At 43.7% G+C, this 21,508-nt stretch overlaps 1 protein-coding gene across 2 annotated transcripts in view; it reads right to left on the bottom strand.

Moving 5' to 3' along the window:
• Positions 1-21,508, bottom strand: part of ctnna2 (catenin (cadherin-associated protein), alpha 2) — a 1,293,121-nt gene that overhangs the window by 48,107 nt on the left and 1,223,506 nt on the right. For both annotated transcript variants that reach the window (XM_087995417.1, XM_087995450.1), the window contains one exon: positions 11,967-12,101. In XM_087995417.1, the coding sequence (XP_087851543.1) occupies positions 11,967-12,101 (135 nt within the window). The remainder of the gene's footprint in view (positions 1-11,966; positions 12,102-21,508) is intronic.

Raw genomic sequence — 21,508 nt, 5'->3', positions numbered from 1 at the left:
TGTTGGACACTGGGACCGGTTCTGGGGAAGGTGGGACTATTACAAAATGGACGGTCGACATCTGAACCAGACTGAAACCAATGTCCTTGGAGGAGTTTTTGCTACTGCTGTTGGGGAGGTTTAAACTAATGTGGCAGGGGACTGGGAACCAGAAGAGAAAACAAGTAGGCAGTGAGGTTGAGATTGGAGACTGAAAGAATCATGAAGATAACATTAATAAAGGGAAGAGTAGGCACAGAGCAGATGTGCGCAAAAGAATTGATGGCCTGAAATGCATCTACTTTAATGCAAGGAGTGTAGTGTGTAAGGCAGATGAACTTAGGGCTTGGATTGGTGCCTGGGAGTATGACATTATTGCAATCACAGAGACTTAATTGAAGGAAGGGTATGATGATTGACAACTAAATGTTCCAGGATATAGACGCTTCAGACAGGACAGTGAGGGAAGTAAAAGAGGGGGCGGAGTTGCTTTGCTGGTTAGGGATGATATCACGGCTGTGCTAAAGGAGGACACTATGGAGGTCTTGGGTCGTGAGGTATTATGGGTGGAACTGAGAAATAAGAAGGGTGCAGTTACATTGCTGGGACTGTATTACAGGCCTCCCAACAGTGAGCGTGAGGTAGAAGAACAAATAGGTAAACAGATTATGGAAAGATGTAGAGGCAATAGGGTAGTGGTGATGGGAGATTTTAATTTTTCCAACATTGACTGGGATACAGTTAGCGTCAGAGGTCTGGATGGGGTAGAATTTGTAAGAAGCATCCAGGAGAGTTTTTTAGAGCAGTATGTCAACAGTCTGACGAGGGAAAGGGTCATTTTGGACCTGGTATTGGGGAACGAGCCAGGACATGTGGTAGAAGTTGCGGTGGGGGGATTTCTTTGCGAACAGTGACCACAATTCTGTAAGTTTTAGAATACTCATAGATAAAGATGAGAGTGGTCCTAAGGGAAGAGTACTAAACTGGGGCAAGGCCAATTATATCAAAATTAGGCAGGAGCTTGGAAATGTGGATTGGACACAGCTCTTTGAAAGTAAGTCCACATTTGATATGTGGCAGGCTTTCAAAGATAGGTTAAAGATAGTGCAGGATAGACATGTCCCGTTGAAGGCAAAGGACTGGAAGGGCAAGATTCATGAACCGTAGATGACAGGAGAAATTGTACAACAAGCCAAGAGGAAAAGAAAAGCGTAAATAAGGTCTAGGCAGCTAAGAACAGAATAGGCCCTGGAGGAATATCGAAAGAGTAGGACAAGTCTTAAACGAGAATCAAACGGGCTAAAAGGGGTCATGAAATAGCTTTAGCAACCAGAATTAAGGAGAATCCCAAAGCATTTTATTCTTATATAAGAAGCGAGTGGGTAACTAGAGAAAGGATTGGTCCACTAAAGAATAACGAAGGAAGGCTGTGTGTCGAACCTGAGAGAATGGGTCAGATTCTGAATGATTACATTACATCAGTATTCACTGAGGAGAGGAACATGATGAATCTTGAGATTAGAGATAGAAGTTTGATTATTCTGGATCATTTTGACATAAGTAGGGAAGATGTGTTGGGTGGGCTAGAGGTTATTAAGGTGGACAAATCCCCAGGACCGGATGGGATCTATCCCAGGTTACTGAGTGAGGTGAGAGGGGAAATAGCTGGCGCCCTGACAGATACCTGTGGCATCCTTAGATACAGGTGAGGTGCCGGAGGATTGGAGGGTAGCTTATGTTGTCCCCCTGTACAAGATGGGTAGTAGGGATATTCTAGGTAACTACAGACCAGTGAGCCTGACGTCGGTGGTGGGAAAGTTGCTGAACGGGCTTATCAGTGATAGGCAGCATGATTTTGTGCGGGGGAGATTGTGCCTTACCAACTTAATGGAGTTCTTTGAAGAAGTGACCAAGTTGATAGATGAAGGAAGGGCTGTTGACGTTTGATAAGGTTCCCCATGATAGACTAATGGAGAAAGTGAAGTCGTGTGGTGTGCAGGGTGTTCTAGCTCAGTGGATAAAGAACTGGTTGAGCAACAGGAAACAGAGAGTAGTAGTTGAAGGGAGTTTCTCGAAATGGAGAAAGGTGACCAGTGTGTTCCACAGGGATCAGTATTGGGGTCACTGTTGTTTGTAATATACATAAATGATCTGGAAGAGGGCACTATTGGCATGATCAGCAAGTTTGCAGATGACATGAAGATTGGTGGAGTAGCAGAAAGCATAAGGGACTGTCAGAGAATACAGGAGGATATAGATAAACTGGAGAGTTGGGCAGAAAAGTGGCAGATGGATTTCAATCCAGACAAATGTGAGGTGATGCATTTAGGCGAGACTAATTCTAGAGTGAATTATACAATGAACGGAAGAGCCTTAAGAAAGGTTGATGGGCAGAGAAGTCTGGGAGTGCAGGTCCATTTTACCTGAAGGTTGCTGCATAGAGTGGTCAAGAAGTATGCCTGCCTTCATCGGACGGGGTATTGAGTATAAAAGCTGGCAAATCATGTTAAAATTGTACAAGACATTGGTTTAGCCACATTTAGAATACTGTGTACAGTTCTGATCACCACATTACCAAAAGGATGTGGATGCTTTGGAGAGGGTGCAGAGAAGGTTTACGAGGATGTTGCCTGGTATGGAAGGTGGTCGCTATGAAGAGAGGTTGAGTAGGTTAGCTTTATTTTAACTAGAAAAAAGGAGATTGAGGGGAAACCTGATTGAGGTTTACAAAATCATGAAGGATATATACAGGATGGATAGAGACAAGCTTTTTCCCAGGGTGAAGGATTCAATAACGAGAGATCTAGCTTTCATGGTGAGAGGTGGAAAGTTTAAAGTACTTCACACAGAGGGTGGTGGGTGCCTGGAACGCGTTGCCAGCAGAGGTGGTAGAGGCAGGCACCGTAGATTCATTTAAATTGTGTCTGGACAGATGCATGAGTAGGTGGGGAGCAAAGCGATACAGATGCTTAGGAATTGGGTGGCAGGTTTAGACAGTAGATTTGGATCGGCTCAGGCTTGGAGGGGCCGAAGGGCTTGTTCCTGGGCTGTAAACTTTCTTTGTTCTTCTTTCTTTATTAAGTGTATAAGTCCTGTGAAGATTTGCTTTCCCGAAATGTAGTACCTCACACTTATCTAAATTAAACTCCATATGACACTCCTTGGCACATTGGCCCATCTGATCAAGATCCTGTTGTAATCTGAGATAATCCTCTTCGCTGACTACTACACCTTCAATTTTGGTGTCATCTGCAAATTTACTAACTTTTCCTCTTATGCTCACATCCAAATCATTTATATAAATGATGAAAAGTAAGTAATTGCCAGCACCAATTCCTGTGGCACTCCACTGGTCACAGGCTTCCAGTCTGAAAAACAACCCTCCACCACCACCTTCTGTCTTCTACCTTTGAGCCAGTTCTGTATCCAAATAGCTAGTTCTCCCTGCATTCTGTGAGATCTAACCTTGCTAACCAGTCTTCCATGGGGAACTTTGTTAAATGCCTCACTGAAGTCCATATAGATCATGGGTTTAGATCAGAGTGGTGCTGGAAAAGCACAGCAGGTCAGGCAGCATCCAAGGAGCAGGAAAACTTATGTTTCAGGCAAAAGCCCTTCATCAGGTTCCTGAGAAACCACGGAAGCCCCCAAATGCAGATAAGTCCAGGATCTCAGCAGGCTGGGTTGGTCGATCCTGGAAAGAGGGTGGGGGACACATGCTGGAAAAGGCCAGGAAAGGGAGATACAGGTAGGTATACTGTGTGCAAGGGGGGTTTCAATTGTCAAAGGGCTTGTGAGAAGGACACTTGGAACATTGCATACAGTCCTGGTCTCTACACTACCAGAAGGACATGGAGAGGGTACAGAAAAGGCTTACCAGGATATTGCCTGGTATAGGGGATTTTAGTTATGAAGAAAGGATGGATAGACTGGGCTTGTTTTCAGTGGAGTGACCTGATAATAAACTATCAGGTTTTGAATGGCATGGATAGAGTGGAAGGCATGAGGCTTTTTCCCATGATGGAGGGGTCAATTACTAGGGGACACAGGTTCAAGTAGTGAGGGGGGGATGTTTAAAAGAGATGTGCAAGAGAAGCTTTTCCCACAAAGGGTGGTGAGCACCTGGACCGCACTGCCAGAAGAGGTGGTGAAAGCAGACACAAAAGCAACCTTCAAGAAGCACTTGGATGAATACATGAATAGGAAGGGAATACAGGGATCATGTATTGGCTTGGAGGGCTGAAGGGCCTGTTCCAGTGCTGTATTGATCTTTGTTCAGAATCCCGCACTTCACTGACCTGCAGCTTGCAGAGTTAAACCTGCTGGGGCTACACATTTGGCATAGACCTCTCTTGCCGTCCATCAGAGCGGTGATAGGTTGAGGTCCTGAATTGGATAGCAATCACCCACGCATGGGCTGCAGTTAGACCATGGGTGGGCAACCCATCCAAAACTTCCATTGGCTCCCATAAAATTGTGGCAGTCATGGGCATGTGGGCAGCAGGTGTGCCACTGATGGTATGATGTCCAGTACTCCATCTATCTGTTTTCCTGCCTGTCGGTGACCAGCAAAATTCAGCCTCACTCGTGGCAATTCGAGATCAGTTGAACTGTCACAATAAGAATCTATCACACATCTGTGTCAACAAATCCTCCAGGGCTAAACCTCTGAAGTACTTCTTCAGAGAGTCAGCTGCTATCTGAAGAGGGGGCTATGTGAAGGTGGCCATCTGCTTCAAACTATGTTGAACATATGGCTGAATTGTGAATCACAGCAGAGATTAAAGCACTGGGACCAAATTCCATTTCTAAACACTGCTGAATGCAGCATGGCACAATGAACTCTGATCATTTGAAGGCTTTTCCATTACATAGTCCTTGTCGATATCACATATCTTTCATGAACAAATCTCTTTCATCAATTGTGCATTAAAAGCATTATCATACCTCTTCTCATAATGAAACATGAATATACCAACACTTTTAATTTTACTTGTCAAACATTCCCACCTCTAGGACAGGGATTCCCGATGGTTCATAATCCTTCTAAATGGATCACCTGGCATCAACCTAGGCACTGGAAACAGTAGAAACAGCCCTGTCGGCCCTGCAAATTCCTCCTCACTAACAGCTGTGGGCCAGTGCCAAAACTGGGAAAACTGATTGACAGATTACTCAAGCAACAGCCTGATATAGTAATGCTTATCGAATCATACTCTACAGTCAATGTCGAAGACACTACCATAGCCACCCCTGGATATATCCTATCCCAATGACAAGACAGACCCAGCAGAGATGGTGGCACAGTGAAATACAGTTGGGTGGGACCTGTCCTGGGAATCCTCAACTTTGACTCTGGATCCCATGAAGTCTCATGGCTTCAGGCCAAACATGTGCAAGAAAACATCCTGTTGATTACCACATACCGGCCTCCCTCAGCTGATAAATCAGAACTCCTCCATGTTGAGCAAACACTTAGGCAAAAGCACAAAATGTACTCTGGTAGGGGATTTCAATACCTAGCACCCCCTTTACATTGAGGAAACCCTCCCTCATATTTTGTGGCAGAATTCAAATAGACCTAGCAACTCAAGACAGCAGCAGAATTATACTCCAGCACAATCTGTAACCTCATGGCCCAGCATATCCCCCACTTAATCATTACCATCAAGCCAAGGGATCAACCCTGTTTCAATGGAGAATGCAGGAGGCCATGTCAGGACAGCATCAGAAGCACCTAAAAATGAGCTGTCAACCTGATGAAGCTACCAAACATGATAACTTGTGTACATACAGTGTAAGCAGCAAGTAATAGACAAAGTGAAGTGATTCCACAACCAACAGATCGGATCAAAACTCTGCAGCCCTGCCACATCCAGTCGTGAATGGTGGTGCATAATGAAACAACTCACTGGAGGAGAAGGCTCCACAAATATCCCCATCTGCAATGATGGAAGAGTTCAACACATTAGTACAAAAGATAAGGCGAAAACATTTACAGCAATCTTCAGCCAGAAGTACCGAGTGGATGATCCATCTCGGCTGACTCCAGTGGTCCCCAGCATTATAGATACCAATCTTCAGCCCATTCAATCAACTCCTTGTAATAGCAAGAAATAGTTGGAGGAACTACATATTGCAAAGACTACAGGCCCTGAAAACATTCCAGCAATAGTACTGAAGACTTGTACTCCAGAGACTATTTAAGGAGCAGTTGTTGCGAGTGATGCACAAATTTGTTCCTCTGAGACAGGTAAAAAGGGGTAAGATTAGGAACCTTGGATGACGAGAACAGAGGAACTTCTCGTCAAAAGGAAGAAGGCAGCTTACGTAAGGTGGAGGAAGCAAGGATCCAGTACAGCTTTAGAGGATTACAGGCTTCCTAGAAAGGAGCTCAGAAATGGACTAATGAGAGCCAGGAGGGGGCACGAGAAAGGCTAGGCAAGAAGGATTAGGGAGAACCCAAAGGTGTTTTTCTTATATGTGAGGAATAAGAGAATGATCAGGAAGAAGGTACGGCCGATCAGGGATAGCAGAGGGAACTTGTGCGTGGAGTCTAAGCAGATAGGGGAAGTCCTAAATGAGATTTTTGCTTCGGTTTTCACCAAGGAAAGGGAACTTGTTGTAAATGAAAACTTAGAGGAGCTGGGCTACAATCTTGAACCAGATCAAGATTGATGAAGATGATATGCTAGAAATTTTGGAAAACATTAAGATTGATAAGTCCCCAGGGCCAGACCAGATTTATCCTAGGCTGCTCCGGGAAGCGAGAAAGGAGGTTGCTAAGCCGCTGGCGAGGATCTTTGCCTCCTCACTCTCCACAGGAGTTGTACCGGAGGATTGGAAGAATGCGAATGTTGTTCCACTTTTCAAGAAGGGTAATAGGGAAATCCCTGGCAATTACAGACCAGTCAGTTTCATATCTGTGGTCAGCAATGTTGTGGAACGAATTCTGAGGGATAGGATTTATGACTATTTGGCAAAGCATAGTGTTATTAAAGGCAGTCAGCATGGCTTGGTGAGGGGTTGGTCCTGCCTCACAAATCTTATTGAGTTCTTTGAGGAGGTAACAAGACAGGTCGATGAAGATCGAGCAGTGGATGTAGTGGATATGGATTTCAGCAAGGCATTTGATAGGGTTCCCCATGGTAGGCTCATTCATAAAATCAGGAAGTATGGGATACAGGGAGATTTGGCTATCTGGATTCAGAATTGGCTGGCTGACAGAAGGCAGAGAGTGGTTGTAGATGGAAAGTATTCTGCCTGGATGTCAGTGTTGAGTGGGGTCCTGCAAGGGTCTGTTCTTGGGCCTCTGCTCTTTGTAGTTTTTATAAAAGACTTGGATGAGGAGGTTGAGCGGTGGGTTAGTAAACTTGCAGATGGCACAAAGGTTGGAGGTGTCGTCGATAGTATAGAGGGCTACTGCAGGCTGCAGTGCGACATACACAGGATGCAGAGCTGGGCTGAGAAATGGCAGATGGAGTTCAACCTGGATAAATGCGAAGTGATGCATTTTGGAAGGTCAAACTCGAATGCTGAATATAGGAATAAAGACAGGATTCTTGGCAGTGTGGAGGAATAGAGGGATCTGGGTGTGCAAGTACATAGATCCCTCAAAATTGCCACCCAACTGGATAGGGTTGTTAAAAAAGCATATGGTGTTTTGGCTTTTATTAACAGGGGTTTTGAGTTTAAGAGCCATGAGGTTTGCTGCAGCTCTACAAGTCCCTGGTGAGAACACACTTGGAATATTGTGTCCAGTTCTGGTCACCCCATTATAGGAAAGATACAGAGGCTTTGGAGAGGGTGCAAAGAAGGTTTACCAGGATGCTGCCTCATCTGGAGGGCTTGCCTTATGAAGAAAGCTTGATTAAGCTCAGACTGTGCTCTCTGGAGAGAAGGAGGAAGAGAGGAGACCAGATCGAGGTGTACAAAATAATGAGAGGAATAGATATAGTCAATAGCCAGAGACTTTTCCTCAGGGCAGGATTGACTGGTACGAGAAGTCATAGTTTGAAAATTTTAGGGGAAAGGTATAAAGGAGACGTCAGAGGTAGGTTCTTTATGCAGAGAGTTGTGAATGCATGGAATGCGTTGCCAGCTGTGGTGGTGGAAGCGAAGTCATTGGGGACATTTAAGCGACTGCTGGACATGCACATGGATAGCAGTGAGTTGGGGGTGCGTAGGTTAAGTTACTATATTTTACATTAGGATTAAATCTCAGCACAACATCGTGGGCCTAAGGGCCTGTTCTGTGGTGTACTTTTCTATGTTCTATGTTCTAACTTGCCACTCCCCTAGCCATGCTGTTCCAGTACAGTTACAACACTGGCATCTACCTGACAAAAATTGCTCAGTGTCGTCCTGTACACAATAAGCAGAACAAATGCAACCCGGCCAATAACTGCCTCATCAGTAAAGTAATGGAAGTTGTCATTAACAGTAATAACATCAGCTGGTATCATTACAGTCTTTCAATCCAACTAAGATCAGAGCGTAACCTCAATGGCCCCACAGAGACCATTTCAAGTGGTTAATCCTATTGCACGAACATCCAGGATTTCAAATTAAAACAATGCTTTTAATCAAGCAAAAATGTATTTTTTAAAGTTAGCTGCAGTGTTTAACATGAAGCTGTAAATACATTAATATTGGACATGCATATTATTAAATATATGGGTAAAAGGGCAGTATTTACTGAAATGAATTAGCACAGACAAAAACACTGCAAATGTAGCTCATCACTCCGTTGAAGAAGTATGTAATCTTTTACACTTAGATTCAATGAGGCGGCAACTGGACTGCTAAGACTGGCCTCAATAATTCTGGTTTCAGAATTGAAGAGATAATTAGACAGGTTTCTGCTCTGAAGTGCTACTCAGTGACCCCTGCTGGCAGGTTCTGGAACTGGTATGACTGACCTTTTGTGCTGTGTGATTCTATGCATACAGAATTTGGATGAGTGTAGGCAAGCTGTAGAGCCCTCCTTGGGTGAAGCAGCCAGACAGTAATCAGACTCTGGATCTATTCTCCAAGAATGTCATCTCACCAGCTACAAGAGGGCGGCTGGCACCTAGAGCCATATTCCAGTGTCTAACATAAGATAGAGTATATTGAATGACCAAATATATTTAAAAAGGAAGATTATGGATAGGTTTCACCTATGCTAAGGGGATGAATGAGCAGTGTGGTCCTTTTTAAATAATACAATACAGGATTCTTGCCAGAGGAGCTAGACAGAAGCCTTCAATGTTTAAAGTTGCTGTTGGCATTCACCTCAGATGAATGCAGGTCCCAGCTGTATGTAAGTTTGAGGAGAGGACGTGTGTCTACAGCTGAAATTTGCATTTGTGTGCACAGCATACAAATGCATTTGGCTGTATTCTCCTCGACAGCCACAAAAGATTCAAACTTACAAACAAAGCATTCAGTCTGGTCAGGGAAGTGATTTCCGGCTTCACATGGAATTGAAGGATGGAAGGGTTCTGTTTGGAAATTCAGTGTTCATCACACAGTGTATTGAGTGCTCCCAGGTCAGCTATAGCATGGTCATGTACAGTAAAACACTCACTCTGCTCCAAATTAGTGACATGCACCTCACCATCACATAATACATAATGCCACATAATATATGTTTCTTCATATCAACACCAGCCAGCTATGACATTTTGACTGATATTGTCAAACATTGTGATAATTAACAAATTAGGAATAGTTCTCCAGTGTTCCTGTGTCCATGATGATTGCATTGAAGCTTATTTATGCTATATCCTTACAAACCGTACTCCGAGTCAACCTCATCTCACTGGGTTCAAGCACCAGTCCTCAGTGACTTGTGCATAAAGTCCTGATTGACACTTCAGGAAAAGTTTGGCATTGGCAGTGGTGCCACCTTTAGGACCAGACACTATTCTGACAGCCTGACTGTAATCTCCTGCAAACGTACAAAGATCTCATGAGCTTACGTCAACGCAGCTAAAACCAGAGCACAACCTCAATCTCCCCAAAGACAGAGACCACTTCAACTGGTTAAGCCACGAGGATTAAAATTCCAGGACCTTGAATTAAAATGAAGTTTTTACTCAAGCAGCAATATTCTTCTAAGTGCAAGCAGCAATACTTGGACACTGTTTAACTCAAAGATGTAAACATTGGAGCATGCATATGAATAAATACTTGAGTAAAAGAAAATGCAAATGAGTTCTCTTGTTCGAGCTGACGTTTTTATTCACTCACCGGATGTGGACATTGCTGGCATTTGATGTCCATTCCAGTTACCCTCTCACTGAGTGTCAAGTCAGCCCATTTCAGAGTGCAGTTAAGTTTTAACCGTACTGCTGTAGATCTGAAGTCACATGTAGGTCAGACCAACTAAAGATGGCAGATTTTCTTCCCGAAAGGGCATTACTGAAGGAGATAGGTTTTTATAACAGTAAATGATGGAGTCATTGTTGCTATTCAGTTAACTTTGTATTTTAGGAACAGGGATGGCACTGTGGATCACTGCTGCCTCAGAATGCCAGATATCCGATTTCGATTCCAGTCTTGGGCGACTGTCTGTGTGGAGTTTGCACATTCTCCCCGTGTCTGCATGGGTTTCCACAGGATGCCCCAGTTTCCTCACACAGTCCAAAGATTTAAGCAGATTGGCCATGCTAAGTTGTATGTAGTGAATTGGAATGTGTCGGCTAGGTGGCTTAGCCATGGTAAGCGTGGGTTCTGGATCTGTGTGGGATTCTGTTCAGCAGGTAAGTGCAGACAAGATGGGCTAAATATCTGCTTTCCCACTGTAGGGATTCTATACTGAATTCAAATTTCACCATTTGCCAGAGTGAAATTCAAATTCCCATTAAATCCGACTACTCAGTCATTTGTTTTTATTGTTGGGATGAAGTTAGCTGAGTCCCACATTCCTCTACAAGAGAAGCAACTCAAAAGGCTTCCATAAAATCATTAACTTTTATTGCATAGAAGAAGGTCTGCTCTGTCTGTGACAGGCAAAAGTGAGAACTGCAAATGCTGCAGATTCCTGATGCAGGCTCCTCGGATGCTGCTTGACCTGCTGTGCTTTTCCAGCACCACGCTAATATAGGCTCTGTCTGTGACAGATCTGTGAAAGAGTTGTCCAAATAGTCCTGGCCTTTTCATTGCAATTCTGCATATTTGTCATCTTCAAACACATGCCTATTTTAGGAACATGCTCCTTAAATGGAACAGGAATAGAAATTGCTGGAGAACCTCAGCAGGTCAGGCAGCATCTGTGAAGAGAAAGCCGAGTCAATGTTCTGGGTCCAGTGACCCTGCTCTGTCAATAGAGGCTTGCTCCTTCTTCCTTCAGAGTAGCAGAGAAGCAGTTCACCTCTTCTGTCTCAGGCAGCTTTACACCTTGATCCTGGGACTGGTCATTTGAAAGTTAATTTTATTTTTATCCAGAGGATCAGAGTCACTGATGGATGACTCGAATCGTAGCTTTCTCTTCCGGCAACACTGAGCAAAGTAGTTGTAAACTACAGCAATACCATGCCAGTACAATTGCAGCTTTGATCTTCCTCTGATTCCGCACTAGCATGTCTCACTCAAGTATAAATAACACATTTTCTGTTGCAAGAGTCATTTAAATAATGACTCTTAGATTTTGTCACATACAAGTTACTGCAGTTCTAGAATATGCATCACTGGAAGGAAAGAAAAACTCCCACAGTGGTGGCATGGAATGAACTACAAGCCAACCTCAGTTTCCTCAATTTAATATTCTTCAGGCAGATTTTTAATGAGGTTGCAGCAATTGCTAAATATATATATATATATTATCTGTCACAGATATACATTAGCAAAGAAAAAGAGCATCATTGCCTAATGAAGCATGCACAAAAGAATATGCTATTAAGAAGCGAATATTCAACAGCACATGGTAGGGAGCATGACAGGAGTGACATCGAGACATGATTTGTACCTTTAGAAATCTTAACCACTTAATTGCTGCTTACCCCAGATACAATCAACTCTCCTCCCAGGTTTTGGACTTCTGCCTTCACCTTGCTGCAGATATTGAGTTGGTGGCAGTAGAGTGCAATGCGCTGTAGGTAGGCCAACAAATCCTGCTTACAGGCAGAATCAGGACACTGCAAGAAAACAGCAAACAGCCATGTTAGCTTTGGTTCTCTGTGCTTATTTTATACTTAAAACACACATTCAAGTTCCTCTCCTTCCACATGTTGCCAGCAACTACTTCCAAGTTTGCTTTTCTAAATGCCTGTTAGCTTCGAGAGTGTCTTGAGACAACAGTAAAGAAACTGAATTTGACATCTCCACCGTGCCACACTTATTTGGCAGAGTATTTCTTCCGTACTGTTCCAGATTTTCCTGCCAAAAGCAACTGAAATCCTTGGTTACCATAAGGCCTAATGCCAGTCAACATAGATGAATAAATAATCATGGGTGGCACAGTGGTTAGCACTGCTACCTCACAGCGCCAGAGACCCGGGTTCAGGCGACTGTCTGTGTGGAGTTTGCACGTTCTCCCCGTGTGTGCGTGGGTTTCCTCCGGGTGCTCCGGTTTCCTCCCACAGTCCAAAGATGTGCAGGTAAGGTGAATTGGCCATGCTAAATTGCCCGTAGTGTTAGGTAAGGGGTAAATGTAGGGGTATGGGTGGGTTGCGCTTCGGCGGGTCGGTGTGGACTTGTTGGGCCGAAGGGCCTGTTTCCACACTGTAATGTAATGTAATCTAATTAGAGAACAGCAGTGCTCCGTGAAGGGTATCCTAACCAGTTTTTAAAAATCATATTGAATTTAAAGAGTACAATTTTGCTTTATTTAAGTGTTGCATATTGAGGATGAAAACAGGAAAGTGTCATGTCGAAACAGTGCTTTTCATGTCCATGTCCTAAGAAGGAGACATTAAATGTGTAGACTGAGATGTGGCAGTCACACATTAGAGGTTGGTGAGCTTCTTAATTCCAAAACAGTCTCACTGTAGATTACATCATATCAATTGAATTGGTGTGTAAGATGACCCATTTCCTGAACCCTAAAAGGGTATTTTGCATATAAATCGACACCACATTTAATTCACAACATACTCTACTTAGATTCTTAGTTAGCCTCAATTATTCACCCCACCAATGAATGTTTTACATAGGGATCCATAGGAACCTTATAACTGGATTCAGGGGACATGGGCTGCTGACGTGGGCTGTTACTGCAAAGATACGAGCGAGGTTCAGGCACAGCCACAAAAACCATTAAATCACAAGACATCGCAGCAGAGGTAGGCCAGTCAGTCCATCGATAATGCCACGCCATTCATTGAGATCATGGCTAATCTGTTACTGCACTTTCCCATATTTTCCCCATAACCCTTGACTTCCTTATTGATTAAAATATGTCTGTGTTAGCCTTGAAATTACCCTGCCTCGACAGCTCTCTGCAGTAAAGAATTCCACAGATTCACTACCCATTGAGAGAAGAAATTCCTCTTCAGCTGACGTGGTGAATGACAAAGATGGTAGTACACCATTTCAGCAGTTGTTTCTAATTGTACATGGAATACAGTCATCATGAGAATTTATTGTCCACCCTTGGACAATTGCTCTGCAGACAGTCAAGAGTCAATCACTTTGTTGAGGGTCTGGAGGCCAGACCAGGAAAACATGGCAGATCCCATTCCCTAAAGGACATAAGTGAACCAAATGTTTTGTTTTACAACAATCAGCATATAATCAGTTGTTACATAGTCAGCTTTACACCAGTGTTTAGTTCCAGGTTATTAATGAATCCAAATTTCACCATCTGCCATGTTGGATTTGAATCCATTTCGCAGCCTGGGGTTCCAGTTTATCATTGAGGAGAAAGTGAGGTCTGCAGATGCTGGAGATCAGAGCTGGAAATGTGTTGCTGGAAAAGCGCAGCAGGTCAGGCAGCATCCAGGGAACAGGAGAATCGACGTTTCGGGCATAAGCCCTTCTTCCTGAAGAAGGGCTTATGCCCGAAACGTCGATTCTCCTGTTCCCTGGATGCTGCCTGACCTGCTGCGCTTTTCCAGCAACACATTTCCAGTTCCAGTTTATCAGTCTAGTGACAGTACCACTTTACCATCACCATTTTTGGAGGGCATTTTTTTTCAAGGCTTCAAAGGTCAATTTATAAGCCAACAACTGCAGCATTTTCACTTTGTTGCATATTAAGTAGGAAAAAATAATTGTGGTGGAGTCAATTGTATCAAGGAAAGTTATTTGGTGCAAGTGACTTTTGTATTTCCTGATATATATAGGGAGATTTATTTTAAAAATGTTCTCTGAGTATGAGCTTAATCGGCAAGGCCAGCATTTGTTGCCCTTGAGAAAATGTTCCCAAGCACTGAAGATCTCCAAAGCACCTAAGACATAACCAGTGACAAAAGTATTGTATGGTCACCTGGCCAACAATATTGGTCTTCCAAATTGACTAAAGCAGAGGTTATTATCATATTAAAAGACAGGGCAGGTCCAAGGAATCATATGGTCCTATTTTTATGTTCTTAAAATTGGTTTCATCTTTAATATTTTTCAGTTTAGATGGAAGTTACTGAGCTGAAATGTTAATTCTGTTTATATCTTCACAGTTGCTGCCAGAGCATTTCCTGTTTTTATTTGGGACGATGTTGGCTATAAACAACTAAAACGTGGCCAGAATTTATGAAGGGTGGTACTCAGGTGCATACATTTGGTCTGACTCCCTCTCTGTCTGTATGTCTTTCCTCCATTCTTCCCCCACTTCCGGACCCAATCACAAAGCTTCATATTCTCATCCCTGTTGTTAATGAGCACAAGATTCACTATAAACACTGAAAAGACAGAACAAAGTAATCCAGCCAATATTCCAAAGTCAGCCCATTGACATGTCTGTAATAATCATTCATGAGTGATATGATCACAATGCCAAGTACAAGGAAAAGGGAGTTAAAAGAGTAGAATTATCTCTTTTGAAGTACAAAGAATAGTGAAATCTTCTTTAATTTTTAGTGTTTTTTTTGGCAAAAATCTTTTTCTCAGGACCTAATTCCTGACAAAAATAAAAGAAGCAAGACATCTATATGCTGATTGAAAAATTGCTAGTTTATGAATATCTGTTAACTGGCTATGGAGAACACATACTTGCACTTTTTCTCATCTGGCCTAATATATCAAGAGACTATGAATAGGATATCATATTTCTCCTCACACATGCTACCACTTATCTTTGTACAGTTAGATTTCTCCTAACATATTGTATACTGAATTATTGGACTTTTTTTGTTCCTTACAAAACCAACTTGTTTTATTGAAAGAAAGTTGTTTCTGTTCAAAGTTAAGGTCTTTGGTTTATTTCCTCTCTCCTGTGTAATCTTGAGCTGTTTCTGGAGGCAATAGACTTGGGAAGTTTCAATTAGATTGGGTGACTGAACAATGGGCTTGGTATCCATAAGATATAGAGCAGAATTAGGCCACTTGGCCCATCAAATCTGCTTCACCATTTGATCATTTGATCCCATGAATTACAATCCATTTCTCTCACATCAAACTTTGAGCCACATAGTCCTACAGCACGGAGACAAGCCCTTCGGTCCAAACTGGTCCATGCCGACCAAAATGTCCATCAACGTTAACCCCATTTCCATGCACTTGGTCCTTATCCTTCTAAGATTAGAGTGGTGCTGGAAAAGCATAGCAGTTCAGGCAGCATCCGAGGAGCGGGAAAATCGGCATTTTGGACAAAGCCCTTCATCAGGAATAGTTTTTACCTTATCCTTCTAAACCTTTCCAATCCATATTTTGTCCAAAAACCTTTAAAATGTTGTTAATGTACCCATATTAACCACTTCTGCTGGCAGCTTATTCCCTGTACATACCACCCTCTGTGTAAAAAGGTTGCCCCTCAGGTTCCCTGTAATTCTTTCCCTTTAATCTTAAATTGATGCCATCTAGTCCTTGATTCATCAATCCAGGAAAAAGCTTGTGTGTAGTCAACCTATCCATGCCTCTCATGATCTTATACACTTCTATAAGATTCCCCCCTCAGTCTCCTACGCTTGAAATAAAAAGGTCCTAGCTTGTCCAACCTCCCCCTATAACTCAGACCATTGAGTCCTGCCAACATCCTTGTAAATGTTTTCTGCACTCTTTCCAGTTTAATAACATCCTTCCTATAACAAAGTGACCAAAACTTAACACAATACTCCAAGTGCGGCCTCACCAATGTCCTGTACAATTACAACACAACTTCACAACTTTTATACTCAATGCCCTGACTGATGAAGGCCAGTGTGTCAAAAGCTGCCTTCACTGCCCTGTCTACCTGTGCTTCCACTTTCAGAGGACTGAGAACCTGAACTCCAAGATCACTCTATTCCACGACACTCTTTAAGGCCCTATCATTCACCATGAAACTCCTACTTTGATTTGACTTTCCAAAATGCAAAACCTCACACTGATCTATATTAAACTCCATTTGCCATTTCTCAGCCCACTTCCCCAGCTCTTCAACGTCCTGCTGCAATTTCTGATAATCTTCCTCACTGTCCACAATACCTCCTCTAATTTAGTGTCATCTGCAAACTTACTAATCACGCCTTATATCTTCACATCCGATTGTCGATAAGGAGTATAAACACTAATGGGCCCAGCCGCCACCCCTGAGGCACTCCACTAGTCACAGGTCTCCAGTTGGGCAAGCACCCTTCCACTATTGCCGTCTGCTTCTACCTTCAAGCCAATTGTGTATAGAATTTGCCAGCTCCCCCTAGATTCCATGCAATCTAATTTTCCAGAGCAGCCTACCATGTGGAATGTTATCAAAGGCCTTACTGAGATCCATATAGACTACGTCTACTGGCCTGTCCTCGTCAACCTTCCTGGTCATTACATCAAAGAACTCTAACAAACATGTGAGGCATAATCTCCCATGCACAAAGCTTACTACTCTTAATCAAAGTCAAAAAAAGAGTGATGCTGGAAAACCACAGCAGGTCAAACAGCATCCGAGGAGCAGGAGAATTGACATTTGAGGTATAAACCTTTCATCAGGAATGTGGGGTGGGGGAAGGGGGCTGAGAGATAAGTAGGACAGTGGGGTGGAGCTGAAGGAAATGTAGTTGGGAACGCGATACGTAGATACAGGTGGAGTGGGGTGATGGTGATAGGTCAGGCGGGAGGATAGAGGAGAGGTGGGTAATAAGATGGACGGGTAGGATAGTTCAAGAGGTTGGTGCCGAATTGGAGGGTTGGATCTGGGATGGGGTGAGGGGAGGGGAGATAAGAAAACTGGTGCGATTGACGTCAATGCCGTGTGTTTGGAGGGTCCCAAAGCGGAAGATGAGGTGTTCTTCCTTCAGACGCCATGTGGATTGGATTTGGCAGTGGAAGAGGCCAAGTACTTGCATGTCCTTGGGGGAGTGGGAGGGGGTGTTGAAGTGGTCGGCCACAGGGCGGTGAGGTTGTTTGATGTGTGTCCCAGAGATGTTCCATTTCCGTCCCTGGCGAACGACTCAACACGAACATCTACTTCAAACCCATTGACTCCCACAGCTATCTGGACTGCACCTCCTCACACACACCCTCCTGTAAAAATGCTATCCCTTCGCCCAATTCCTTTGCCTCTGCTGTTTCTGCTCCCAGGAGGAGCAATTCCACTCCAGGACAGACCAGATTGCCTCCCATTTCAAGGACCACAATTTCCCCTCCCATCTGGTCAACAATTCCCTCCAGTGCATCTCCTCCACTTCACTCACCTCCGCCCTTAAACCCCACCCCTCCAACCGCAACAAAAAGAGAACCCCACCTCACCTTCCACCCCACTAATCTCTGGATACAGCACATTATCCTCCACCATTTCCACCACCTAGAATCAGACCCCATCACCAGAGAATATTTCCCTCCCAATCCCTATCAGCATTCCACAGAGACCATTCCCTCTACAACTCTCTTATTAGGTCCACGTCACCAACAAACCACTTCAGGCACCTTCCCTTGCTACTGCAGGAGTTGTAAAACCTGTGCCCACATCTCCCTCCTTACCTCCACCCAAGGCCCCAATGGACACTTCCACATCCAGCAGAGATTTTCCTGCACATCCAAATACCTCATCCAATGTGTCCATTGATCTTGATGTGGTCTCCTTTACATTGAGCGACAGGACGCAAACTCACAGAACATTTCAGAGAGCATCTCTAGGACACACAGACCAAACAATCCCACTGCCCTGTGGCCGACCACTTCAACTCCCCCTTCCAATCCGCCAAGGACATGCAAGTCCTGGGTCTCCTCCACTGCCAAATCCAACACACCAGACGCCTGGATGAAGAACGCCTCATCTTTCACCTTGGGACCATCCAACCACGCAGTATCAACGTCAATTTCACCAGTTTCCTCATTTCCCCTCCCCCAACCTCATCCCAGATCCAAGCCTCCAACTCATCACCGCCCTCTTGAACTGTCCTACCTGTCCGAAATCTTCCTTCACTCCTCTCCTCTCTACCCTCCCCTCTGACCTATCACCATCAACCACAACCTGCATCTACCTATCGCCTTCGCAGCTGCCTTGCCCCCCCAGGCCCACCCCACACTTTTCGACTCTAACCTCCAGCATCTCAGTCCTCACTTTCTCTTATTCCTAATCAAACCTTGTCTTTCCAAATCCATGTCTATCTTATCTCTCAGAATCTTCTCAAGTAACTTACCTACCACAGATGTTAGGCTTACTGGTCGACAGTTTCCAGGTTTATCTTTGCAGCTTTCCTTGAATAAGGGCACAATGTTTGTTAACCTTCAGTCTTCTGAGACCTCACCTGTGGCTAACAATGATGCAAAGATATCAGCCAGAAGCCCCACAATTTCTTCTCTAGCCTTTTGCAGTGTTCTTGAATATATCTGATCAGAGCCAGGATCATCTTCATACATTCTAATACATCCCACACTTTCTCTACTGTGATATGGACTGTTCCCAAGATACCACCACTAACATTTCCAAGTTCCCAAGTCCTCATGTCTTTCTCCACGGTAGTCACAAAGGAGAAATATTCATTGAGGATCTTGCCCATCTCCTGCGGTTCTACACATACATGTCCACTTTGGTCCTTGTGGTTATTCTTTTTCCTTTAATATCCTTAAAGAACATCTTCAGATTCATCCTAATATTCTCAGCCAAGGCCATTTCATGCCCCCTTTTGCCCTCCTGGTTTCCTTCTTCAGTAAACTCCAGGGATTCCGTTGATCCCAGCTGCCTGTACCTGAGCCACACCTCCTTTTTTCTGGTCAAAGCCTCAATGTCTCTTGTCATCTAGGGTTCCCTATTCCTGTCACCCTGCCTTTCACCCTCACAGGAATATATAGACCTTGAACTCTAGCCATCTCACCTTTAAAGGCCTCCTACTTGCTGGAGGTACCTTTGACTACCCAACAAGCCACTCCAATAAACTCTTGCAAGCTCCTGTCTAATTCTTTCAAAGGTCATCTTGCCTCAGTTTAGAACTTGAACCTGTGGACCAGTTTTGTCCCTCTCCATAATTATTTTAAAATTAAGAGAACTATGGTTACTGCTACCAAAGTACTCCCCACTGTCACCTCCATCATCTGTCCTATTTCCCAAGAGGAGGTCAAATTTGTCCCTTCCTGAGTAGGACCCTCCATATACTACTTGAGGAAACTTTCCTGAATATACTTACAAATTCCAGCTTATCTAAGCCGTTAGTGCTCTGGCAGTCCCAGTCTATATTAGGAAAATTATAATCCCCTATTATAAAAACCCTATTGCTCCTGCAAGATCTCCACAGTGTTTATCTCTTTAATCTTATTGATTCTGTGGCAATTAGTTTGTGGCTCAGGTCGTAATCTGGAGATTATCACCAATTTTGGTTCTACTTTTTAATGTTGCCCCTAGCTGCTCATATTCCCTCAGCAAGACTTCTTTCCTCATTCAATCTAAATTGTTGGTACCTACATGGACCACAAAAACTGGACCTTTCCCTTTCCACTCCAAGTTCATCTGTAGCCCCATGAGAGATCCTGAACCCAGGCACCAGAAGGCAAACAGCCTTCCTGAATCTCAATCCTGGCCACAGAGAACAAAATCTATTCCATTGACTGTACTATCATAGATTCATAAGTGCAGAAGAGGCCGCTTGGCCCATCGATAGATGAGAACACAATTGCAATTACCACCATTTGGCCGAAAACCTTGAATGTTATGATGTGCCAAGGAGGGAGCAAGAATCTCAAACCTGTTGCACAAGATCAAGGGCTGAGGCTGTTTGAGCACTATCTCCTAGATCCTGGTTCGCTCATAGTCACACCCTCAGGTCCCTGACCACTGACTGAATTCAAGGTAGTTAATCTTATGGGTGTGAATACCTCCTGAAACACAGCATCCTGGTATATCTCCCCTTCCCTGATATATCACAGTGTTCAAATCCCAGCTCCAGCTCATCAACTCTGAGCCAGAGTTCGTCAATCAACCAACAATTGCTACCTACGTAGGTCCACCAGTTCCCAAATCATGCATGTACAACACATCACCTTGCCCTGCATCTCTATTTTAGTTACTTAGTTCTTAGTTTGTTTCAAAAATTTCCTTCTGGTCTTGTTGTTTGTGGTCTGTAAATATTTCTCTTATTTAGCTTTGATCTAAAAGTAACCTATAAAAGATAGTCAAATTAGTAGCTCCTACCAACCAATGAAATTTATAGTTTTCTTATACGGCATTTGTTTTTTCGTACAGGCCCCCATGATCCTGGGTTTCAATTTATCCAGTTAGGAAAAATCCTTACAAACTATGAGTCAAAAAAACCCCCAGTAAAACCGCACCTCTTCCTGTCTGCAGCAAATTCTCACACTGCGTCCAAAGTCCCTGGACTCTATGTTCACTCTGGCTATGTCTCACTTGAATCTGATCTCTCCTTCCTGACCATGCAAAACATCAAGAGGGAGGCTGAAGTGTTTGGGAAGGGGACGGGAAGGTGTGTTAGCGTGCTGAAAGCCACATCCCTGTCCTTGCTTCAAATTCCCACGTTCCCTTCCACAGGATCTTCCTGACAACACGATTCCTCCATCACTCAGCTTTAGCCTGAGTTGAACCTTGACCTCACATTGATCTTGGAACTCTGGTGGATGAAGTACTGATAGCAGCCACCACTCCTGAAGTCATTGATGTTAATGGACAATCACCTCCTCAATTGGCTGGCAGCTCTGAGGAGTGGGATGTCTTTCTCTGAAGGCCTTAAACCAGGAAACATCTGACACTGGCTGCATAAATGCAGATGGGCACTTCACTCTGACGAACGTTCTGCAATGAATGCAATGTGGGACTCCCACAGTTTCCCCAAGCTGATGAGCTAGGCCCCATTCACAAATATCAAATTCCATTCAATGGGTGGACCAGGGGTCGGCTTAAGCAATTCTTTTTGGCAATGTACAATGTGGTTTTAAAGATTAAATAGATGCACGTAAAGAAGAATTATGGTGAATACTTTTTAAAGCAAAATCAAATTTTGGCAGACGGATTGTTCAAGAGACAGAAATC

Source organism: Chiloscyllium plagiosum, unplaced genomic scaffold (assembly GCF_037043375.1).
Source record: "Chiloscyllium plagiosum isolate Xiang-an unplaced genomic scaffold, Cpla_swu_hap1 HiC_scaffold_1, whole genome shotgun sequence".
NCBI lineage: Eukaryota > Metazoa > Chordata > Chondrichthyes > Orectolobiformes > Hemiscylliidae > Chiloscyllium > Chiloscyllium plagiosum.
The sequence above is the reverse complement of the archived record's forward strand: the minus strand, read 5'-3'. Positions and strand labels throughout refer to the sequence as shown.